Below are 25,189 nucleotides of genomic sequence, written 5' to 3' on the forward strand. Positions count from 1 at the left end.
GGGCTAAATTGTATAAAATGCACAAATTTTAAAGAACATTCAAAAATAGAAATTGAACTGTCATATGCACATAATATAATGTTATAATACAATTAGAATTGATAAATTGAAATGAATTATCTTATAGATAGAGAATTGAACCAATTGGAGGATAATCGAGAAAAAGACAAAATTATAGATTAGTCCTTAACGTTTCGTTTGTAGCTATTTTTGACAAGTTCCATATTTTATGTTATGTTTTAATTATATTATAATGTCTATTATTTAAGCTAATTGTACTTTTGTTGATTTTGGCATCTAAAGGATTAACTCATAAAGTATGAGAAATATAGTTATTATGAGTGAATATGATGTATGGAATGGGCTAAATCATAAAGTATGATAAATATAGCTATTATGAATGAATATGATTTTGGTAATTTTGACGTTTCATTGGAGAAATTAGCCAAACTCTATGTTGATGAAATTGTTAGATTACATGGTGTTCCGTTATCAATCATTTTAGATCGTGATCCGAGGTTTACCTCAAGGTTTTGGAGTAAGTTACATGAGGCATTGGATACAAAATTGAAGTTTAGTATGGCTTTCCATCCACAAACATAAGGTCAATCTGAATGATTAATTCAGATTTTAGTAGACATGCTTCAGTGTTGCATTATTGAGTTTGAGGGTGGTTGGGAGAAATATTTGTTGTTAGTTGAGTTTGCTTACAATAACAGCTATCAGGTGAGCTTAAAAATGGCACCATATGAGGCTTTATATGGGCATAAATGTATAATTCTATTATGTTGGTCAGAGTTGAGTGAAAGAAAGTTAGAAGGAGTTGATTTAATTTGAGATATTGAAGACAAAGTCAGATCAATTCGAGATAACTTGAAAGCTACGATAGATCGTCACAAATCTTACGCAAATTTGAAGTGTAAGGATATTGATTTTGTTGTAGGCGATCAAGTGTTTTTAGAAGTTTCTCCATGGAAAATGATTTTACATTTTGGTAGAAAAGGGAAATTAAGTCCGAGGTTTATCGGGTCGTACGAGGTCATTGAAAGAGTTGGTCCTGTAGCTTACAGATTAGCTCTACCCCCGGAATATGAAAAGATTCATAAAGTTTTTCATGTTCTATGCTGGGTTGGTATAGATTAGATCCTTCACATATAATAGCTCTTTGTGAGGTAGAGAGTTAGCCTGATCTGTCATATTCTAAAGAATCGATCAAGATTTTATCACATGAGGTAAAGGAACTCCGAAACAAAAAGGTATTATTGGTTAAAGTATTGTGGAATCATCACGGGGTTGAAGAGGCTACGTAGGAGACAAAAGAATTGATGAAATCACTGTACCAAAATATATTTTCTGGTAAGATTTTCGGGGACGAAAATTCCTTTAGGGGGAGAGTTGTAACAACCCGTTTTCAGTGAAATTGGAATAGTGGTTTTAGAACCACATATCTGATTAGTAAATTATTATTTTATTATTATTTTGATGTCTATGGGATATTAGTAAGATCAAATTAAAATTTCGTTAAGAAATTTCGATGTTTGTTTGATTAATTAAGTAAAAATGACTAAATTGTAAGGTGTAAAATTTGAGTTCTATTAGTCAAAAGATTCAAATGCCTATGAAACCTTAAACAAAGGGACTTGAATGGTAAATGGACCAACTAAAGTGATAGTGGATGTACATGGCAAGGTTTTAATGAAATTTTAGTGATTTTAAAAGGTTAATTTAATCGTTTGGTAAATTAAAGAAAAATTGCTTAAGAAAAGATGAATCAAAGTGATCATATTCATCTTTTTGTTGTTGGAAAACCTAAAAACACCATTAGAGAAGAGGGAGTATTCGGTCAAGCTTGGTTGGGTGCATGGTGAGTTTTCAAGCCCCATTTTTAATGATTTTTATGTTTTTGGTATAGTTTTAGCTTAAACTAGCTAGCCCGGGGGTCAATTTGTAAAACTGTTAAAGGTTGAGGGGTTTTCCATGAATGTTCTTGAATGAGTTTTGGTGTTTAATGGTAGATTATGAATCTTTGTTGAGAAATAAACAAGTTTTGTTTAAGTTATATTTGTTGAATTTTGGAATTAGGGACTAAATTGTTCAATGTATAAATTTTAAGGTTTTATTGTAAAATGATGATAATTATGGTTTTTTCAAGGTCCTTTGTATGTTTGATTAACATGGATTTAGATTAAAATTGTTAGATTTTAAGTTATAAGCTTAAGGACTAAATTAAGAAAAAGTTAACATATTAGGGGCAAAATAGTAAGTTTACATAAAAATGAATTATAGATTAAATTGAAGTTTAGAAGTATTTAAGTGAATGAAATTGTTGTTTAAGACCATGAACTTGTTGACGATCGTGGAAAAGGAAAGATTTCGGAGTAGTCCATATGTTTTGCGATTTCTGCAAACTAGTCATGTAAGTTCGTTTTAAGTTTATGTAAAGTTGAATTAAAGTTCTTGTTAGTGATTTAAATCTTTATAGTTTGTTATGGAACGATGTTTAAGTGTTGAGTTATATCGTTATTCAAGCTTTGTGCCTACTAGGCTTAGTGCTAGTGATATTCAGGCTTTGTGCCTAGCATGCTTAGTGCCAGTGTTATTCAGGTTAGTGCCTAGCAGGCTTCTTACCGGTGTAATTAAAGTTAACATCCTTTGGAAATTTGGTATTTGGTAGCAAACGAGTTTACTTATCGAACTTACTAAGCTCTTTTTGTGCTTATTAGTTTGATTTGTTTTTGTAGGACTCTTGGAATTGTTTTTGTAGGCTTAGTGTCATTTTGATACTTGTTAGTAGTTGGTTAAAGTGGCATGTAACATTAGAGGTCCTTGGTATTATGATGTTTTGGTGAATATGTAAATGTTAAAAGTTGGTATGTTTATGCTTGATGTTAATGGATGGTGTTGGACTTATGATGCATGACTAGATAAGTCCTTTTGGAACACTTTTTATTAATAGATGTATAAAACATTTTGGTGCAAAGTGTTAGAGTAAGAATGTTCAATTGTGTTGTGTTTTGAAACTTAGTATGGAATGAGATATGATGATTGAATTTGAGGTAGTTTTTGACATGTCTAAGTAAGCATTATTTGTTTGTGATTGAGGTGCTTATGAGTGGCATATTGGTTGAATGTTAAATAGATGATTTAGCATTTTTTTGGCTTGATTATGTCACTTTGAATAGGTCTTTTGGCTAGAAAATGGTTTACTTAGGTTACAAGTAAGCTTGAAATGGTAAACTTGTTGTTTAAGGTTCATTTTGGGTCCACACGGCTTGAGACACAGGCGTGTATCTCAACCGTGTGTGGCACACGGCAGTGTGTCATCTGAAAGTTCCTTCATTTGCAAGTAAGTGAGTTACATGGCCTAGCACACAGGCGTGTGGGGCAAGTTAGAGAGTTACATGGCCGTTGGCCTTATTCAAAGAGATACACAAGTGAGGAAACAGGCTGGGATACGGTTGTGTGTCCCTAGTTTGAAGGTTACACGGTCTGAGGCATGAGTGTGTATCGCCGTGTGCCTCAACGTCCATGTGACGCCTATTTCCAAAATTTTTTGAATTTTTCCTAAACTTTCCAAATGATTTCAAATTGGTCGTAGTTTGTTTCTAAGGTATTTTAAGGGCCTCGAGGACTCGATTTAGGTATGATATGTTTATGTATGATTGATTTAGGATATGTCTAGGATACTGAATGACATTAAGTTTAAATGTTCCAATAGTTCAGTAATGCTCTATAACCATAATTTGGCGAAGGATACAGGTTAGGGATGTTAAAAACTCTTAAGTCATTTCTATACTTAAATGACTTGAAAGTTTGTAACGCCCCTAACTCATCTCAGTCGCTGGATTAGGGTTACAGAGCAGTATCAATCAATCGAAAAACATTTATCATTATATTATTAAATAAATTAAACTTTTTATAACATATGTATTTTGTCCCTAAATCAAGCCTTTGATGCCTTAAAAATAGCTTAGAACTATTTTAGCACTAAATCGGAACAAAACAAAAGTTTTAAGAAAAAGATGCAAAAATGTGCAAACAGGGGTCACACGGCCGTGTGGCCAGGCCATGGGACATAGCTTAGGTCGTGTAACAATCGAATAAAGGGATACATGGCCGTGTCCCGGCCCGTGTCCTCACCAATGTAACTCACTGAGTAGGATCACACGGCCGTCTCGCAAGTCGTGTGCCAGGTTGTGTAACTCTCTGAGTTGCCATGCACAACCATGTGCTAGGTCGTGTAACTCACTGGCTTAAAACACTAGAATTTTACAAATGACACATGGCCGTATAGCTAGTCCGTGTGTGTTACACGACAGTGTGACAACTCGTGTCTCGAGCTGTGTAAACCCAAAAATTGACCTAAAATCAAGCCATTTCAAGGCCAAATCATGTTTGACTAACCATTCCATTTGTGCGCACATTTGAGGGATTTAAACATCATTCAAACACACATAAACATACCATTTCAAACATCCTAATTCATCTAACCAATATGTTACACATCATTTACCAATAGAAGTCAACATTGTCATATTCCAAGCATAAAAACCTAGTTCAATTATCTACCACATGATACCACCAATGTCCATTTACAAGCCATCACAAACATACCAAAAAAACCTTATATATAAGCACTTAAAAGAGACCAAAATGACATAACTTGGTAGGTTATTAAAGTTCATCAAACCAAACCTAAACTTCAAAGAATTTGCATACCAAAACATCTATTGCACATCCATGAACTACCATTACAAAAGACTTATACATGTCATTATTAACCTTGGCCAAAATACTCAAAAACTACCAAATGGTTGCTGGATAGTGTGATAGGTTTCCGACGAGTTTCCAAACAATTGAGCTTCCAATAATCTATAAAACAAAAGAAAGTAACTATGTAAGCAACAAACGCTTAGTAAGCTCGTATAAACTTAAACAAAACTTACCATTTCATTAGTACAATTTATAGAATAAGTACAATATCAACCCAAAATCATAAGTTTACATAAGCCTATACAAGCATTATCAACTCACAAGTTAGTATACTTGTCCATGATACAAATGAATTCAACCATAAGATAAGCAGATTTTCATTTGCATACTTACCATTCATTTCCTTTTCTTACCCGTTGAACCATCTAAAATTACATCGGATACTTGGAAATGCTCACACATAATCTGCCTTTCCATATAACTGTAACATTTCTTTTACATCAATGCTCACACGAGCTGTGAAATAGGTCTGCTTACATGAACTGTGGGTTGGAATGTTAGCTACACGATGCTGCTTACACGAGCTGTGGAGAATTCAAAAAAAATGCAGGACCTCAACCATCGGTAAGGCATTCAAGACCAGCACCCAAAATATTAAATCCCTAATGACATGTCATTCGTATCCTAAGAATTCTTAAGGTTCAAACGAGATTTGTTATCCGTCAATTATTCATAACATTGATACATTTATATTCAGATTCAATTATATTAAAACAACATAGCAAATAGTCAAATTTAGCTAACATTGAAACGATCATAGTTTATACGAACTTACCTCGATAACTAAGGTCGTAGAAGTGAAATACGAACTAATCCAAAGCTTTAGCTTTTTCTCGATTTAAGTCTAATTGTCATTTATCTTGATCTAAATAGATAATTTCATTCAATTAAGTACTTCTAGCATTCAATTTAATCCATAATTCATATTTATGCAAAATTATGAAATTACCCCTAATATTTTAAATTTTCATAATTTAGTCCTTAAACTCATAACTTGAATATTACTCATTTTAACCTAAATCCATGTTAACCATAGATACAAGGGACCTTGTAACAACCCATAATTATCAACAATTCACAATAAAACCCGTGGATTTACACTTTCAACAATTTAATCCCTATTGGCAATTTCATCAAAAATCACTTAACAAAACATGTTTATTTAACAACCAAAGTTAATAATCTATCAATTAACATCAAAACGCATTCAAAAACATCCATGTCAAGAACCTCAACCTTTAACCTTTTTGCAAGTTAACCCTCGGGATAGTTAGATTAAGCAAAAACAAACTCAAAAACATAAAATTCATTAAAAACGAGGCTTGAATTCACTTACGTGCAAGATGGGAGCTTGGCCGAATGCTCTAACCCTATTTTGATGGTGTTTTTCAGTGGAAGATGTAAAATGAGGAAGATGATGTTCATATTTTCTTTAGTTTATTTTCCATTCTTTTGCTAATTACTTAATTACTCTTATTTTATAACTTAAAACTAACATAATCATGTCCAAATTTGTCCACTAACATTAAGGACGGTTTAATATTTCATAGCCATTTAGCCCTTTTAACTAATAAAATTCAACTTTTACACTTTTTTTACAATTAAGTCCTTTTCACTTAATTAACTAATTAAACTTCAAATTTTCTTAACGGAACTTTAATATGACCTTAATATAATCCTGTAGACATTAAATAAATAATAAAATAATAACTCACTTGTCGAAATTGTGTTCCCAAAACCACAGTTTTTGACAACACTGAAAATGGGTTGTTATAGAATTAATTTAAGGTTTTTGAATTATTAATTAAGTATAATTAAATAATTAAAGTTTGAAAATGGAATTAAATTAATTATTCATTATGAATCCATTGAATATGAATTAAATATATTTCCTTATAGGTTCTTTTATAATAAAGTTGTTATGACTTTAACAGAATTAGAATTGGGTTGAGAAAATTTTTTAATTGGGAAATTAATTTAGTTAATTTAATTAAATAAATAATTTTTATTTTGAGAAGTAGAAAACAAATATTGTGTTGGATTGAATTATAAAGCGTAGGGTAAAATGTAACACCCCTAACCCTAAACCGTCGCTGGAACAGGGTTACCAAGAAATTACTGGACAATCGGATAATTTACGATTAATATTCAAATAATTATAGAACATATTATAATATAATCATAAATTCATATAAAAATTTTGCTAATTGACTCTTTTTTTTTTAAAAAACTTAATATAACCACTTTATAAATATCTAACCTTCCCTGCAATTTCAAACCAAGACCAATCCAAAACCAATATTTCAACCAATGCAATTTCATGTTTAATCGTATTAAAATCATACCTATAACAATAATTTGATAATTTACTCTATGAACATTTATGTTACCATTAAAAATTAAATTAGAATTTCATTCATCCATTCTAAATTTAGCACCAATTATACCATGCATATCATGTAAATTTTCCTACCATGTAAATTTTCATACCATTTCATTAGTTTAAACACCAAAATATCAAATACCATTCTTTACAACAAAAATTATATAGCATTTTAAAGTGACCAAATTAACACCTATGTACATACCACTTTTGCTAAAAGAAGAATACATCACCGAGTTTTGCGCAAGAGTCAGGATCGCCTGGATGCTGAACGAGACTCTGAATACCTATTAACCTGCGCGCGAAAACAACCGTACGCTGAATATTTTATTCTCAGTGGTATTACTATAATTCAAATTATAATATAATAACCAATAAATTAAATGATTTAAATCATTTAACTTTAAAATTTACCAGACTAATTCATATATAACTTCCATTTCTCTATATTTACAATTCAATTTGGTTTTTCATTTGTTAACATCTTATACTATCACATTGAGCCATTATTTATCTCATGAATATTTAGTTCATGCTTTCTATTCACATTTTCATATTCGATTCACATTTTCAAATCATATTCCACATTCACATTTCTTTTCAATGGCTCAACTGATTCATTTCGTTCGATTTAACTTTTCATTTAATTACCCCTATTAACAGACTCGAACTTTGGCGGATACATGGATCCAACCAAACATACCAAATTGGCACCCAGTGCCTCATCGGATAGTTCGAAGCAATATTTGACACATTGTGTCTCATCGGCCTAGTCGAAGTAAATTTGGTACCCAGTACCTCATCGAATCTATCCGAAGTAAAATAGTGACACCCAGTGTCTCATCGACTCAAGGTCAAAGAATCCCTGAACTCTTCTAATCCTATGGCATACCAACTATATCCTACTTAGCTCGACTAGTTAATAGGGATTTTCAATTCACAATTCATATCAATTTCAAGTTCAATTTCACTTTCACTTTCAATTTTGATCACAAATCATTCAAATTCAATTCAAAAATACTATTAATTCAATATCAACTTTCATTCATCTCAATATTAATACTTACCTCATATTCACTTATTAAATATAAATATCAAAATAAATATTAAATAATGAATAACTTGAATTATAATAATACAAACCCAGATTTCGCGATTACTCCTTGATAACTTTCTCCTTTCCTTTTTGTGCCAATGCCTCAGGTTCTTTGCTAACTACGAAAATTATAATAATTTACACTATTAATTACAACATTAATTAATAATAACTGAATTTCTATCCAATTTATACCCTAATTCCAATTTAATCCTAATTAACTTATTTACTTTTCTAACTCAATTCATACTTTATTTCTATTCAATTTCCTTCCATATTCTACTTAACTATCTAATGTTCATAATAAAACCCTAATTTAAAACTTCCTTCAATTTAATCCCTACAACACAGAACTTATAGCCTAATTTACAATTTAATCCTTTAATCAATTCTAACTTAAAATTCATTCAATTAAATCCCTAATTCATTATTTTGTTCAAAATGAACTATGTTCAAAAATCTAAAAACTTCCAAAACCTCAATTTAATTTCAACAAAACTTTGTTCTAAAGCTTCTAAAACATCAAAATTAAGAGAAAATGACTTAATTGACTTACCAATTAAAGCTTAAAGCTTCCAAACCCTAATTTTTCCTTTTTCTTTCTTTTCTTGTTTTTTTCCTTCCCCTGTTCGAATGCTTTCTGTTTCTTTTTAGCTTTGTTTCTTTTGTTTTATGCTTTTGTTTCTTTTATTTCATTTTTTTATATTATTATTAATTTAATTAATAATTATAATAAATATCTATTTAATAACAAATATTTAGATTACAATTGTCACCATTAATTTGTTAATAATAAAAATCTTATAATATAATTATTTAATTAATAATTATCTTTTAACTTAATAATAATAAATAATAAATATTTGTTTACTAATTAAATAAAAATATTACAAATGTACATACTTAAATTAATACACTTGTATTTTATCTTTACCTTACACTTGGCAAAATCATAATTTATTATTAACCAAAAAAAAATCTTATACTAATTATTTAATTATTAAATATCTTTTAATTTAATAATAATAGATAATAAATAATAAATATCTTATGCTTAATTAATAAGCAAATTAAATCTATAAACTACAATTGTATACATATTTTAATTACACATGTATTATTTTATCACCATCCATTTGTCAAAATCATAACTTATTGATCATATTAAAATGTTATAATATAATTATTTTAAATTAATTTAATACAATTTATAACTAAAATAATATATTTATAATTTATAACTTAACAAAGTTCTTAGATTTTGTTTTAATGTTTGCCGCCTCATATACCAAATGTGGCTTAATTGTCTATTTGATCATTTATGATTTCTTTTAATTTATAATTCAACTTTTACACCTTATTCTATTTAGTCCTTTTTCCTAATTATTCTTAATTAGACAAAATTCACCTAATTAAATCCTAATTAAGCACTCAACTAAACTCATAATTACTTTTAAGAATTATTTATGACTCGGTTTACTAAGATGGAGGCCCTATAACTCACTTTTCCGGTGCCCGTGAATTTTGGGTCATTACATAAAAAGTTCAGGAAGCACATATAGTTGGACCCAATACAGGAAAAACCTAAATCCACTCATATTACATGATAGGGGTAACAACCCTAGAGTTATTATCTAGGGTGTGTCGCACCCCCTCTCTTCTAGTTGAACTAGGGGAGTGTTTTCCATTAAATAAATAGTATTTATGTTATTCTTATTTAACCACGATTTTCTTATCTCCCCCTATAAATAGATGGCACTGGTAGAGCTAGTTACACACAAGTTTCATATATTGTTATTCTTCTAGAAAGTAGTGAGAATTTATCTTCTTATAATTAATTAATTTTCTGAGAATTACAATTTCTACTGGTTTCTATTGAGAGGATTATTTTCTACTAAAAGTAACAAAATTCGTTTTTGGTTCTATGTTTGTTTCGTATTGCTCGAGCCTACACTCAGCGCAATTCGTGGTATGAAAATAACAGAGAAGGTCATTTGGTTGAAAGCTGGGAACAATTCAAATCCATCTTGCTCAAAGCACAAGTACTTTTTGGTAAAAGTTTATTGCTATAAATAGAAAAAATCAGCTCAATTTAGAAAAAAAAATTGAACTTTCATTGTAATTGAAAATCATTTTCTTAACCAGATTTTTCCAACAGTTAGTTCTTCAAAATTGGAATTTTTGCATGAGAAATCAAGTCATGTTCACTTCAAAGGTCTTCGGCGCTTAGTCAAATACAATGTAGTAAGAGGCTTGCCAAAGTTAAGAGAGTTATTCCCAAAGTTTGTGGCGACTACATGAATGCAATAAGTTGATGAATAAGAATGGGCAACTGATTGGCATGATGAGTTGCCATGGTAGAGAATTTGAAAATGAAGAATTCAATAACTATTGTGATGAAGATGACATTGGGCATGAGTTATTAGCTCCAAAGACTCCATAGCAAAAGGGTGTGGCTGAAAGAAAGAACCGAACCATTTAAGATATGTCCAAAGTTATGTTTAATAGAGAAGGTGCTTCACAAAGATTTTAGGTTGATGCAGTCAATACAATTGTTCATGTTATCAATAGAGCTCTTTTAAGGACCCCTTATGAAATGTAGAAAGGGAGGAAGCCTACTATTAGGTACTTTCATGTTTTTAGAAACACTTGCTACATCTTAAGAGATCAATCCTACAAAGGCAAGTTTGATGACCAAAGTGATAAACGGATTTTATTGAGTTACTCCAACAATAGCAAGACATTTAGAATCTATAATAAGCATAAGAAAACTTTCACGGAATCCTTCAATGTTGTTGTTAAAGATGAACCAACTAGAGTAGCCATCGAATATACAAATGATAAAGTGAATATGCCAAATAATGAGCTAGTTGCAACTGAGCCTTTAGTTGAACCTGAGTCTCAAGAACTTGATGTTGAAAAGCCAGGGGAAGTTATTGTTGATGAAGTCCATCAAATGGATGATCTTTTACAACTCCAAACATCATTAAGGGTAAGGAAAAATCATTCATTTTTTTTTACTTTTAATATTTGTTTAAATTTTTAATAATGTTTAAAGCTTCAAAATATATATATTAAAAAATTAAATTATTCTTTAGAAATTTAAAGTATTTATTAATAAAAATATTTTGATTTAAAAAATAATAAGATTTATCATCATTCATAAACATAACAAAACTTTATTTAATTCATTTTTAAAATAGTACTAAATTTTTAAATCAAATATTTAAAAATGTTAAACAACGTTAATTTTTTTAAATCACTAAAAACATTTTTTTAATATCTATTTGTTTTGAAAATTTAAAATTTATTGAAAATTTTAAAATGTTTACTAATCAAAATTTTATAAGAGAAATATTAAAAACAATATTTACTTATAAAAATTCAATGATTTCTTTTTTGATATTTTAAACATTATTAAAAATATTTATAATATTAAATAATAATTTTATCAAAATGTTAAACAATAATTTGATAATAAGGCTATGTTAGTATAGATTTCTATAATATTTATTTATAATTATACAATTATGTTTAACCCATGCATCGTACGGGTATATAAACTAGTTGAACTAAAGATTCTGTTCCTTAAGCTTGATATGATATTATGTTATCTTGATTCTTAATTATTAATGCTTTTCTTCATGTATGCATTAATAGTTGAATCTTTTGTTATGATGCTGGAAATTGGATAAAACTTTGTCAGATTTGGATTGATATATTTTTTACTTGGAACTTTTTGGAGTCTTGTTTTATGGACTTTGATGGGTGATGATGGCCTAATAGTGAAATTAAGACGTGCAGAAATCATGGTTTTTTTAAAACATCGAATTATGATAAATGTTTAATATTGAAAAAATCTCAATGATTATGAAAATAATTGAAGATGTTTACATGTGATTATTTATGAGGAAAAGTGACTGTAATTTATGGTAATTAAAGAAGTATTAAATTAAGTGTGTCACTTAAGCTTTAGAAGAGAAACTTTTAAAAAGAGAGTGAGACTGCTATTGATAAATGAAATTTTCTAAACAAAGGCCCGTGAATACAAAAAATTTCAAAATTGCGTGAACAACATTATGATGCCTATTTTTAGGTTTTTTTTTTTCATGCAATAATCACAACTTATATCTATCGAGCAAATTTGTTCTGGAAGGAAAAAGCTAGCACCCTATGCACATTAAAATTGAATTTTCATTTACAAAGGATAAACTTAAATAATAACAATAACTTAGAAAAGAAAACATATACATATATATATGTATATTTTTCAAAAAAAAAGTCCTATCTCCTCTAAACTTAAAACGTGCTTTGATGAAATATATTACATATATAGTCCAATTTGCTTTGCTGCATATATGATTTTGAAACTAAATACAGAAATTATATTGATATATAGCTGGCTAGGAGGGATGGATTTCTTGTTTTGAATTATCAAAAGTGTGAGAAGTGGCTCTGTGATGGCTGCACCATTTGCAACTCTGTTGTTGTTTGGCATGGCTGCTCATCACTCATCAACCTCCTACATCATATCATATCATGATTATAATTATTATATCCGAATATTAAGTTAATAAAAACATTAAAAGATGTTACCCTCGAGGACGGGAGGCCCAAAGAGAACTAAGTGCTCGTAATCTTGCGTAGTATTCTCCGATTACCAGAAAACAGCGTGCCGCCTGTCTTACAGTTAGTATCCGAGGCAATTGGTGTAGAGTTTGTTGCCTTAAATTGTCAGCCTACATACATTAATCAAATTATTTGAAACAGGAACTCCCATCAGAAATTGATTAATCCATTAATTGTTCAAGTTAGCTAGGGCTTATCTTTCAAACCACCTATTGAAAGAAACATTTATAGATAAAAATATCCCATCCTCCAGTATTCCAATTGACTTCTTACAGATAAAGCAAATATCAATCCCCCAACAAAAATGATTGTTTGATCAACAAAATAGAAATCACCCCCCCCCCAATAGCATTCAGCATCCCCACACACGTGGCAAATATAAAATTTCATAAATATTTTAAGTTATAATCATATATGTCCCTGTTAATATTAATGGTCAAACACGAAATCCATCATAGAAAAAGAATTTGTCAGATGGCAGGATTGATAAGCAACTTTCATATCATTATTTTAAAGAATAAAATGATATGAAATTGACTACAAACAAGCGTTTGAACTACATGATTTATCATATATGACCGTTTGATTTTTTTATAATGTTACCTGACGGACGAAGCCTTCGAGATTGGCGAGCTTGCTTAAGGCAATAGCCATTTGTTGCATTCCATCAATGGCAGGACCGCCAGCAACGGTGTCGATGAGAGACTGTTGGAGCTGTTCCAGTCCTTGGCTGAGTGCCTCTTCCGCCTGTTGTGAAGAATGCTGGAGGCTGCAGATCCCCATCAATTGCTGTTCCGTTAATGGGTCCAATTGTGATATTAATATCTGAACACAATTTTGTTTAAACGAAATCATTGATCAGTCCCACTAACACTGAAAGCCAAAAAACGAAAAGAAAAAGAATTCCATTTTGGAAGCATTGAAAGAAACCTTGATGAGCTCAGACGGCCTAAAACCACCCATCCAAAGGAAGCAACGCTCCGCCGGAGAGGTCCACATCCCAGTTAAAAGGTGAAAAACATCGAATTTGGCAGCCATTCCTTTCAACCGGAAATTTTCATCGTAATGGGAAAGGTAAGTGTTGACCATCAATCGAAGGTCGGTGTCGGAAAGGTTCGAATGTAAACCGGTTCTAAGCTCCGACATATGCCTCTCATCATCTTCTAACCATCTTGCATATTCCATGTCACACGTTGCCGCCCCTACACCAAATCTCAGATCAGTCCTCCAATGAATTTGTCAAAAAGTGTTAATTGGGAAATCAAATTTAAATAAAGATAATTGTTTATTCATAAATGATTATAATTAACTTAAATACGTGAAGGATTTAAAAAATATTATATATATATATATATATTAAAACGAGCCAATTTGACTTAAAATATCATTTTACCATTCAAAAAATAATTAAATTTATCTTTATATATTGTTCAACAATAGCAATTATACATTTGAAAAATGAGGTACATGATTTAATTAGGCAACTTAATTAATGAATATTATCAAAAAAGAATTCAAGGACGCAAGTTTCCATTTGTTTTTAAATTAAGGTATAATAATTTATTTAGTCAAATAATTTTTTTTTTGTCTTTTTTAGTTATTGATTTTGTATTGTTTGTCAAACAATCCAAAATAAATAAAAAAATTAACATTTGTTAACTTTACTCACACTCCGTACATATCATGTCAGCAATTAATTAATTTTTTAAAATTTAAATATTTTTATACTTTTTTAATAAATTTTAAAATATTAATTAATGTTTGATGTAATATTCACGTACATGCCACAAAATTAACAACTGATTACTTTTCATTCATTTTAAATGATTTAACAAGTTTTAAAAAAAATTAAATTAAATAAAAAATTAAAATAACTTTTTTATGTAAAATTAAAGTATCAAATAAGTTATTACCCCTTAATAAAGTAATCAACTTTATGTCAAAGTCCGGACTAAAAATGCATGCTCGACATTTCGCCACTGTGCTTCCAAAACTACCCATCAGTTTAAAACTTTCTTCAAGTCTCTCAATTCAGCAAATATTCACACACTAAGAGCCCTTTTTAGTAAATTAATAGTGCAACATTAATTTTTTTTATTAGGAACTTACCAGAGCTAATATTTCCAACAACACCACCGCTACTCCCCAATAAAAGCCCCTATTTCACAAAATCAAAAACTCTAAGCACTTTAATTAAGAAACACTAAACACTTACCGTAAATATATATAAATCAAAATCAATATAATATAGAAAAAAGAAAAACCTGAGATCGTGCTCTCTGAAGTTCTTGTTCAAGTTGAGTTAGTTTCATTCTACTCGACTCTAGTTGTTGAACATATGCCTGTTTAAGCATATATATATATGCATCAGTTTACATGTTATGGACACCTAAGTAAGAAACTACATGCAAATGTATGTTTTTTTTTCAGTGTATATATGTCCTTTTTATGTTACCTTCTTTCTAAGACGGCTTTTCTTTGCAGCTTCTCTGTTTTGAGCTAAACGCCTCAATGTCTGGAGAAAAAAAAAAAGCAACAATTTAAAACAGATTCAACTAAAAAGAAGTTTCTTTTTTGATTCAGAAGGAATCTAGCAACAAAGAGTTGGGTTTTTTTAGTATTAAAATTTTAACCTTGGCATCAAGCTGTTTCTCAGAAGTTGAAGCCCTTTTCTGCAACATTATAAACGAAGTGCATGTATTAACATATGTTTAATGAGATGAAATAACACCCATTTCATATTTGATTAAAGAAGAAAAAAAAACACTAAATAGTGGTTGCTGATTTAGAAGATTCTTATCAAGCACAGACAAGAAGTTGCTCAGGAAAATGAGAGCATTTGGCTGTTTGGTAAGCTGGAAAATTAGAGAGTCAGCGTTATAAATACATAAATTATCAAGTTTAGACAGCCAAACCAGAAATACAAAAAATATCATCAAAACAATAAATTTAAAAATCAAAGAAAAACTACCGTAGATTTTTTGACAGAAAAAAATATAATGATTAAAGAGATCTCACAAAATTTCTAAGAGAAACAGATTGGTGATGTGATGTGACTCTTGTTCTTCTAACAAGTAACCATGAACATGATAAGAGTAGCAAAAATAATCAGAATCTGCCATTTCTTTATGTTTAGGGTTAAAGAATTTTTTTGGGGGGGGGGGGTTTGATTTTAAAGAGGATAAAAACAAGTTCATCTGTGAGTTATAGGTATTGACTTAAGTGTGGGGGGATGCGGTTTTATAGTGACCAATCAAGAAAGAGACTAATATATACATATATATATCGTGCAGATTCTCTCTTAGCTTCTCAAAGTGTACAGCTTTTTCTCTCTTTTCATGTCAGATACCAGAAAATCGTTCAGAAATCAGAAAAACTCTGTACCCTTTGATTTTCTGTGGGTTTTTCGGATCTGTGCCCTTGTATATGCATGAAGAAATGATCATAGAGAGAAAAAAAAAAACGGGTAGGGGTGGAGAGAGTAAGGATCAGAATAGTAATAATGACAAAAAATGATACCAACTTTTCAATATCCTGAGTTGTTGGGATTGAAAAGAAGAGAGAAAAAAAAAGTAAAAACTGTGGGAGATTAATTAATAATTTAAGCATGTTTAACTGTAGTTCTTTTAAGGACCTTTTCTTGGAGAAGTTTGACAATGGGAGCTGATTGATTCAGTGATGTTCCTGTTCTTGAAGGATCACTTGCCATCTCTTGTTGTTGTTGTTGTTGCTGTAGATTCTGCTGGTCAAGAGCCTGATGATATGAAGATGATGCCTTTTTACTGATGGGGGAGTCTGGTTCAAACTGGTTCTCAGTTTTGCTTGAGATAGTGTTCAAAGCTGAGCCTGAATCTGTACTTTCCCCTCCTGATTTTGAACTTCCCTGGATTGAGAAAAAAAAGATCCACAATTACCTCAAAAACAAACCATTTAAACAGCAATATATAAAGAAGTAGTCTAAACCCATAGAACTGGTCCACTGTCAAACACTTTTATTTTATAAACATGGTCAAACATACAATGGTGAAAAAGAAGGGTTAAGAAACTAGTACGGGGGTTTGCTGATATCTCATAGGCCAAGAAGGGAACATCTCCAAAGTAGCTGCAGTTCTGCCTGTTAATAAATCTGCAGAGAATCCCAAAAGCAAAATCTCATAGGATCTCCCAAAATATATATATCAAAGCCAAAGAGGTTGAAGTTGAAAGCTAGAAGCAATAGCAACCTAATAAACTCAGCCTGCTTTCTCTTTTATACAGTTATGGAGTCAGTAAATCATGGTAGGGAGGTCAGATTTCTATGTTTGTAGCCTCACGCCATTCAAGTGTGCTAGCCTCACTATCATTACTGTACTGCAAATGGTAACCCCCCCTACTTTTTCCCCTATAGACATGTTCAAACCTCTTATCTTTTGAGGTGTAGGAGAGTTGGTGGTTAAACTAAAAAGCTTTTAAGCTTTAGCAAACGTCAGAAAAAATAAATAAATGAAAAAAAATGAAGATAAGGAGCTTTACTTGCTTTAGCTCCTTGCAGAGCAATGGCTTCTTCTAGCTCTCCAAAATCAAAGGCAGATCCTTCTTGATTACTGACATAGATAGAAACAAATTTAAAAAGGGACCAATTTTAGAAAGAAAAGAAGATAGTATTGGAAATTACATACATGAAACTTGTGGGAACATTCATTCCATGAAGAAGTGCATAAGGAATATGATGGTTCGCCATGCAATACTTGGTGATTCTTTACAGTTTAGACGACGAACATGTTGCAGACTACCTTGGGTGTGGCTTATGAGAGACCCAAAGGAAGAAATAATAAAAAAAGAGTAGAAAAAGATAACCAGATGAAAGCTTTGCTGCAGACTACCTTGGGTGTGGCTTATGAGAGACCCAAAGGAAGAAATAATAAAAAAAGAGTAGAAAAAGATAACCAGATGAAAGCTTTGCTTGTCAAAAGTGGGATCTAAATAGAAACAAATTGAAGGGGCCCAGTCTTTTTCTCAGATAAATATATATATATCTTCTCTCTTTGCAACTTTTGATCCTCCATGGGTGTCGTTTTCTTCTACTTTCTGTCTCTACTTCAATATGAAGAAACCAACCTGATTGATTACAACACACCTCTTCTACAGTGTAATTATATACATATTTTTCTATCAGACTTTAAAAACTCTTCTTACGGTACACAAAATCTTGCCCCTCAGGGCCAGACTCCCTTCTATTTATGTCTATTTGTTTGTGGGGCTTTGAGTTTTATTAACAAAAAAAAAAAAAGAATGCGGGGTCTCTCTACTGGAGTGAATCACTGACTCCTACTCCACTCTCTCATTGTAACCGAACAGCATGCTCTTTCTCATTGGCCCTTTTTATGGACCCCTTCAGGGCTGCAAAGTACTATCCAGACAAATAAAATAAGGGTTTCCTTGCATTATATCCTACTTATAGTTTTATCATTGCACTACACATTTTTTTTAATATAAAGGTGCAACTTTTTGTTATATATAAATCCATTAAACAATATCTTTGAAACACTTATACCAAGCTCTAAAACCAATTTGGATAAGATTGATTAGATGACACAAGCTTTTCTTTTTCCTTTGGTAATAAAAAAGAGTATCAAAAAGTTATAAAAGAAAAGAGGGTGATATTGGTTTCTTTTACAGTATTCAAAATCTCCAAATGGGGATTGGGGGGGGTGATCTGAGCTCACTTTTGGCAATTAATAAGAGAGTGGTGTGTGCCCCATTCCAACCAAAGTCATCAACAAGAAAAACCCATTTGCATATATTTAATCTTTAAACATGAGATGGATATGTTTGGTGTTATCTCCATAGTTGATAGGTCAACATCCATTCCCTGTCATCACCTAAAAGCCCATGCCACATTTCAGATTCCTTAAAATTTTGTTTCTTTAGGGGAAGGGGACTTAGGGTACACTGTCCTTAATTCTTCATGATTAAGGGCTCAATTTTCCCAGATTAGGTGAGGTTTCATTGTTGTCAGTGTCCCAAACTTTTGTCCTTCTGCCTTCGGACCATACATATCAAAGCTTGTCCCAACATTAAAAACCAACCCTTCAAGTTGCACACTGTCTAACCCACAAAGAAAAGAAATAGAAATAGAAAGTTAAAATAAAGCTACAAATTTGAACCACTTTTTGTGTGTGTGTAAATTAAAAAACAATGTTATAAAGGGGTTTTGGGATGACAAGCATTATTGAATAAAGGACATGATATTATATTTTATGTTTATGCTCATCTGCTACTTTTATTGCTAAATACGCTTTCTACCGATTATTCCCTTCATCATACCAATGATTGGTCTAAAAAAATTTAAGAGTTTGGATTTGGTGATTGGAAAATGTTGTAAATTAACTAAAACATTTCTTTGAACTTTCCTTTTTTTTTATTTTATTATTTAATTTAACTTAACTAAAACAAGGGAAAGAACAGAAAATTAAAGCAAATTAAGTTCTTTGTTTTGTTTCAATAAAAAACTACACAAATAATTCTCTAACTATGATGATGTTTTTATTTTGACCATCTAATTATAAATTTTTTTATTTTTTTATTAACTTCTAAAAAATTTACTTTTCAGTCACTATCATTAAGTCACTAATAGAAGTTTGATGTGGCTATTTATTGACATAAAAATAAATTAAATCCTTCTATATTTGCAAATTTTGGGCAAATTCTCAATAAAAGCCTTTTTTTTTTTAAATTTATCGAAATGGGCCAGGTCAGAAATTATTTACCGGAATGGGCTAGTTTTTACAAAATGCGTCCACGTCAGCACGTTGTTAGGGAAAAAAGCAGGAAAACGCTTCCTCAAAGAAGAGCTTTACCTACGTGACAGAAAACGCTTCCCTGAGGGCGCGTTTTCTGTCCACGTAGGCAAAGCGCTTCCTTGAGGAAGCGTTTTCCCCGTGTTTTTATTAGGGTTTTTTGCAATTAGGGTTAAGGTTTTAGGAATTTTGGGTTTTTAAATTTTAGAGTTTTAAGGAAAAAAATTAAATAAATTAGGGTTTAGTGTTTGTTAATTAAATTAATTACTAATTTTAAAAAATTAGATTATGGTTTAGTGTTTATGGTTTTTAAGGAAAAAATCAAATAAATTAGGTAGGGTTACTTGAGTAAATTAATTATAAATTTTAAAAAAATTAGATTAGGATTTTAGAGTTTAGGGTTTTAGGGTATTTAAGAAAAAAATCAAATAAATTAGGGCTTGGGGTTTAGGGTAACTTAATTAAATTATTTGTTAATTTAAAAAAGCTTCTACGTGGACGCTCTTTTGCTACAGTAGTCTCTGAAAATTAAATTTGAGAAGACGTGTCTGCGTAAATAGTGTCAAAAACGCTTCAAGCAGGATGCATTGTCAGCAAAAGTACTGAAAGAAGCTTCCACGTGGACGCTCTTTTGCTACAGTAGTCTCTAAAAAAATAATTTTGAGAAGACGTGTCTGTGCAAATAGTGGTAAAAACGCTTTAAGCAGGATGCATTTTCAGCAAAATTACTAGAAGAAACTCCCACGTTGACGCTCTTTTGCTACAGTGGTCTCTGAAATAACTTGGGCTATAAATGAGCCAAATTTTGTTCTCAGGTTGCATAACTTACAGCAAAAAAAAAATAGAGAGGCTAAGAAGGATAAAAATTAAAGATGAGTGAACGCATTAGTGCTATTATTTACTATGATGGTGAGGTTCGTCACACCGAGAACGGTGTTGTTTTTTTTTGGAGAATACAATACGACTGGTTTTTAACCAGAACATAGATTTGACAGAACTTCGTAAAAGGATTAGGCGTAAAATATTCTGAATGACGCCAATGAAAGTGTTGTCTATTAGGTATCGATTTTGTGCTTCTATTGGTCCAGTAACATATGACTCGTTCGACATCAAAGGTGCTCGTAGCTTGGAGGCAATGGTGCAGACTCATCTTGCTAGTGGAGCATCATATATTAAGTTATATGTACAATTTGCATTGCCCAATGATACATTTGCGGCTGTTGTTCGAGAGGAATACACGACCCCTGCCCGACACTCCGCTAGTGGGTTACATAACACAGAACCGCTGATTTTTGGTAGCGGTATGGAATACACAACCCCTGCACGACACTCTGTTAGTGGATGGGACATGCACCTAGGTGGGTCGATGTTTGATGCTGGAAATACGTACTGGGGAACGACATTAACTTATAGTGCTTGGCAATCTACATCCAATTGGGGATGTTATGAAACGCCCAGAAGAAGGGATGATGTACTCCCCATGACGTCTACCGGTGAAGGGACCTCATACGTCGCAGATGATGGTGAGTTAGATGATGAGTCCGATGTGGATCCACCTCGAGAGCCCAGTCGCGATGGTACAGAAGTTGGATTATTTTCTGAACCGGAGCCTATTCCAACTGAACCTGAAGATGTTGAAGGGGGTTTAGATGAAGAAAAAGATCCACGATTCAGGGCATACTCGCCTCCAGCCCATATGCATAATGTTGATCTATCTGCAGATGATGCATTGGAGTTTCCAGATCTACCACACAGAACGCATGATCATATAAGTTTGTTATTGGATTCGAGTGAATTTGAAGTTGGTAAAGAGTTTTCCAATAAGGATAGTTTTCTTGGTGCATTGAAACAACATAGCATCAATAACGGTGTTAACTACCACGTGGTTAAATCTAAATCCTATAAGTTTGAGGCGAAGTGTGCAGTGCAAGACAGAAGTTGTTCATGGAAAATCTACGCCTCGTTGAGGAAAAGGACAGGGTTGTGGGAGATAAAAAAGTATAAAGGTCCACATACATGTGTTGCAGGTACAGTATTTAAGGTTTTTGAATAATACTGTTATTATGTAATGTTACATTATTTAACGTACTTCGTTGACAGGTATTTCACAAGATCATCCCAAGATAGATTCAGCTATGTTAGCTAGCTTAATACTACCCACGGTGAAGGCAGGTCCTAAGACTTCAGTGCCAGTCTTAATTGCCAATATTCGTAACCAAATGGGGTACACGCCCTCTTACCGCAAGGCTTGGATAGCTAAGCAGAAGGTTTTGGAGAAGATGCATAGTGGGTGGGACGCTTCATATAATGAAATATGGCAATGGTGTCAAGTGCTAGAGAGATACGTCCCAGGTTGCATAACAGACCTTCAAACAGAACCTGCATACTACAACGACCGATTGCTCCGTGGATGCCAAGTATTTAAGCGTCTCTTCTAGAGCTTTAAGCAATGCCGAGACGCATTTGCATATTGTAAGCCATTGGTACAAATTGACGGTACCTTTATGTACGATAGATATACCCATCGGCTATTGCTGGCAGTCGCACAGGATGGTAGTGGAAGAATCCTTCCAATTGCGTTTGCAATAACACCAGGGGAGTCAGCTGATGACTGGGATTTCTTTCTTTCTAGGTTAAGGATGCATGTTTGCCCCCAACCTGTTATATGCGTTATATCGGATCGAGGCACCGGGACACTAGCTGCAATTGAGCGACAGGGAAGCCTATGGCATCGCACACACCATCGGTATTGCCTAAGGCATATTGCTTCCAACTACTACAGGCAATATCCATCTAAAGGTGAATGACGGCAAGTGGCCAACATGGGTATTTAACTTTATCTCTATTAATAAAATTTCGTTTGGAATATTGAATTTATTTTAAATGGAAAAGTGGTATGTAATTTTCGCTATCAACTTATATTGGCAGGGTATGAGATAAGTAAGGACCGTTTTCATGAGATGTTGGCAGTTTTCCATTCAGTTAACGAAGAGGGCCATAACTACCTATGTAATATACCTTTCGAACAGTGGACACAAGCATACGGCGGCGGCTTACGATATGGTCACATGACCTCAAGCCTGGACGAATGTATAAATTCTGTTCTGAAAGGAACACGTCATTTACCGATAACATCAGTTGTGCGAGAGACATATTTTCATTTAGCGGCACTATTTCCGAAATGAGCAGCTAGTTATGCAGGCCAAATGCAGGGAGGCCATGTATGGTGCGCAAAGGTATTGCAAGAAATTAACAAGGCGAAGGCACGGGCGAACACTATGCACACAGTGTGTCACGATCAAGACAACTTATGGTTTCGTATGACAGAGTTTGACAAACTGCACCAAGGTATTACTGGCGGGCAATATCGTGTACACTTAAGAAATAGGACTTGCGATTGTGGGAGGTTTGACGCACTTCGTTATCCATGCGCTCATGTAATTGCAGCTTGTCAAAATTTTCATCTGGATCCCCTGAGCTATGTCGACGACATGTACAAATTGGAATACATGTACAACGTGTGGAGACACATATTTCCACCAGTCCCAGATGAGCGTAAGTGGCCCTCTGTATCGCTTGCTCCGTTTAAGCTGTTACCGGATAGAGAGTTGTGGCGTAAACCAAAGGGTCGACCTTGCTCGACTAGAATACGCAACAATATGGATATCCGAGAAACAACCAATCAGCAAAAGTTATGTGGATGGTGTAGGAACCCAGGCCATACAAGTAGATCATGTCCAAATCGCAATAGTTGATAGTTGTTGTAATTGTCAATATGTTGTATTATTTATATTTTATTACATGAAATAATATAAAAATATTTCAAAATATTGTTTTATTTAAAATAATTTTCATTTTATTAAAAATATAAAAGTAAATTATAATTACTTTATTTAAAACAACCTTTTATATTATCACATGAAATAATATAAAAATATTCAAAATGTTACCTTATTTAAAATAATTTCCATTTTATTAAAAATATAAAAGTAAATTGCAATTACTTTATTTAAAACAACCTTTTATCTAATTACCTGAAATAATATAAAAATATTCAAAATGTTGCCCTATTTAAAATAATTTCAATTTTATAAAAAATATAAAAGTAAATTACAATTACTTTATTTAAAACAACCTTTTATCTAATTACATGAAATAATATAAAAATATTCAAAATGTTGCCCTATTTAAAATAATTTCCATTTTATTAAAAATATAAAAGTAAATTACAATTACTTTATTTAAAACAACCTTTTATCTAATTACATGAAATAATATAAAAATATTCAAAATATTTGTACAAATATATTAAAATAAAAAACAATGTTCGTGCCGATCGGATTCAGTGCCACATGGAGGTCGTCGACGGTTACGCGTTGGATTCCTCCTTTGTCCAGCTTCCGGCGGGGGTTGTGCTTACTCCGGTGAGGATTCTGGTTGTAGGTGTTGGGAAGATGACCCGCCTTGATAGAATAGTGACTGTGGAGGTGTTTGCATCATTAATGGCGGAGGTGTTTGAAACCCATAAGGTGATGGGGATTGGTAAAAAGAAGAGCTCCCCAACGGCCCCTCCTGCGATCCCTTGTGTGACGGTTGCCTATATAGATCAGAGGTCCACTCGGAGTAATCGGAAATGGAGATGAACCGGGCCATGCATTCCAACCTACCATAGGACTAGAAAAAGGAAACATATAAGGGCTACGATACATAAAAGGGCTAGGATACGTACCTGGCATCATCTAAAGAAGTTGTGCTGTGGGTGTCGACGGTTGAACTGTCGGGCCCAGTGACTGTATAGGTCCTGTTGCTGGGCCGGGTGATTGTGTGGGCACTGTTGATGGGCCTGCGTCGTCGTCCCTTCTTCTAGGATTTAAAGGGCCACGTCGTTCCCTTTGAACACGCAATTACCACTGCCTCTTCTCTTTTGACAGTAAATATGGCTTGCCATGGATCCTAAACCATGGCATGTATTCTGGCACACACGCCAACTCTGGAACGATGGTCGGTTCCCGAGTAGGTATATAATCATACCGATCTTTCCACATTTGGATATAGTGTGACCAGAATCTCGGCCAATCCGTATGCAATTGTCGTAAGTCGATTTTGTGATGATCATCCAACACCTCAGGTGCCACAAGAATCGGTTGTCGGAATCCAAATTGCCGTAATACTCTGTCTGATTGGTGCATCTCCACAATAGCAAAGTTGACCAATGGGACCTTCACGTGCCAAGCGTTCGGATTTTGCAAGTATTCATCCGGAATTACTGCCCGAATTGCCGGATCCTCGTATGGTGTCCATTGAAACTATATAAAAATGATGGAAATATTAGTTAAATAAAAAATACTAAATACTAAATATGAATCCATTATTTTATTATGTATGTATATATATATTTTTAATATTTACTTGTGCTTCTGATCGTTGCTCTAATAGAAGCCATATATCTTCAAGACAGGTTGGTAATCGAGCATAACTTGCCGAATGGTTCCACCTAATTAAATAAATTTTTAGCATACGATTGTATTT

At 32.5% G+C, this 25,189-nt stretch overlaps 1 protein-coding gene across 4 annotated transcripts; it reads right to left on the bottom strand.

Annotated features, from left to right (window-relative positions):
- Positions 1-12,428: 12,428 nt before the first annotated feature.
- LOC107953264 (transcription factor TGA9) lies at positions 12,429-17,893 on the bottom strand. Of its 4 annotated transcripts, XM_041117733.1 has the most exons (13): positions 17,744-17,893; positions 17,540-17,653; positions 17,394-17,464; positions 16,934-17,007; positions 16,516-16,764; positions 15,515-15,553; positions 15,337-15,396; positions 15,146-15,223; positions 14,991-15,039; positions 13,812-14,083; positions 13,485-13,706; positions 12,849-12,991; positions 12,429-12,774 (listed from the first exon to the last, which is right to left on the bottom strand). In XM_041117733.1, exons 2-13 carry the CDS (start codon positions 17,599-17,601, stop codon positions 12,687-12,689), a joined length of 1,407 nt encoding a protein of 468 aa, XP_040973667.1. In that variant the 5' UTR covers positions 17,602-17,653; positions 17,744-17,893; the 3' UTR covers positions 12,429-12,686. The 4 variants fall into 4 exon arrangements, with proteins under 4 accessions (XP_040973667.1, XP_040973666.1, XP_040973668.1 ...); XM_041117732.1 differs by having other exon boundaries at positions 17,540-17,886; XM_041117734.1 differs by having other exon boundaries at positions 17,394-17,456; positions 17,540-17,857.
- Positions 17,894-25,189: the final 7,296 nt, after the last annotated feature.

Source organism: Gossypium hirsutum, chromosome A07 (genome assembly GCF_007990345.1).
Source record: "Gossypium hirsutum isolate 1008001.06 chromosome A07, Gossypium_hirsutum_v2.1, whole genome shotgun sequence".
Classification (NCBI taxonomy): Eukaryota; Viridiplantae; Streptophyta; class Magnoliopsida; order Malvales; family Malvaceae; genus Gossypium; species Gossypium hirsutum.

Excerpts from the sequence above, each read along its gene's own strand:
- LOC107953264 (XM_041117733.1), bottom strand. The coding sequence starts at position 17,601 with ATGGCGAACCATCATATTCCTTATGCACTTCTTCATGGAATGAATGTT. Across the intron at positions 15,224-15,336 it reads AAAGCCGTCTTAGAAAGAAG|GCATATGTTCAACAACTAGA; the intron begins GTAACATAAAAA and ends ATGCTTAAACAG. Across the intron at positions 15,040-15,145 it reads TTCAGAGAGCACGATCTCAG|GGGCTTTTATTGGGGAGTAG; the intron begins GTTTTTCTTTTT and ends TTTGTGAAATAG.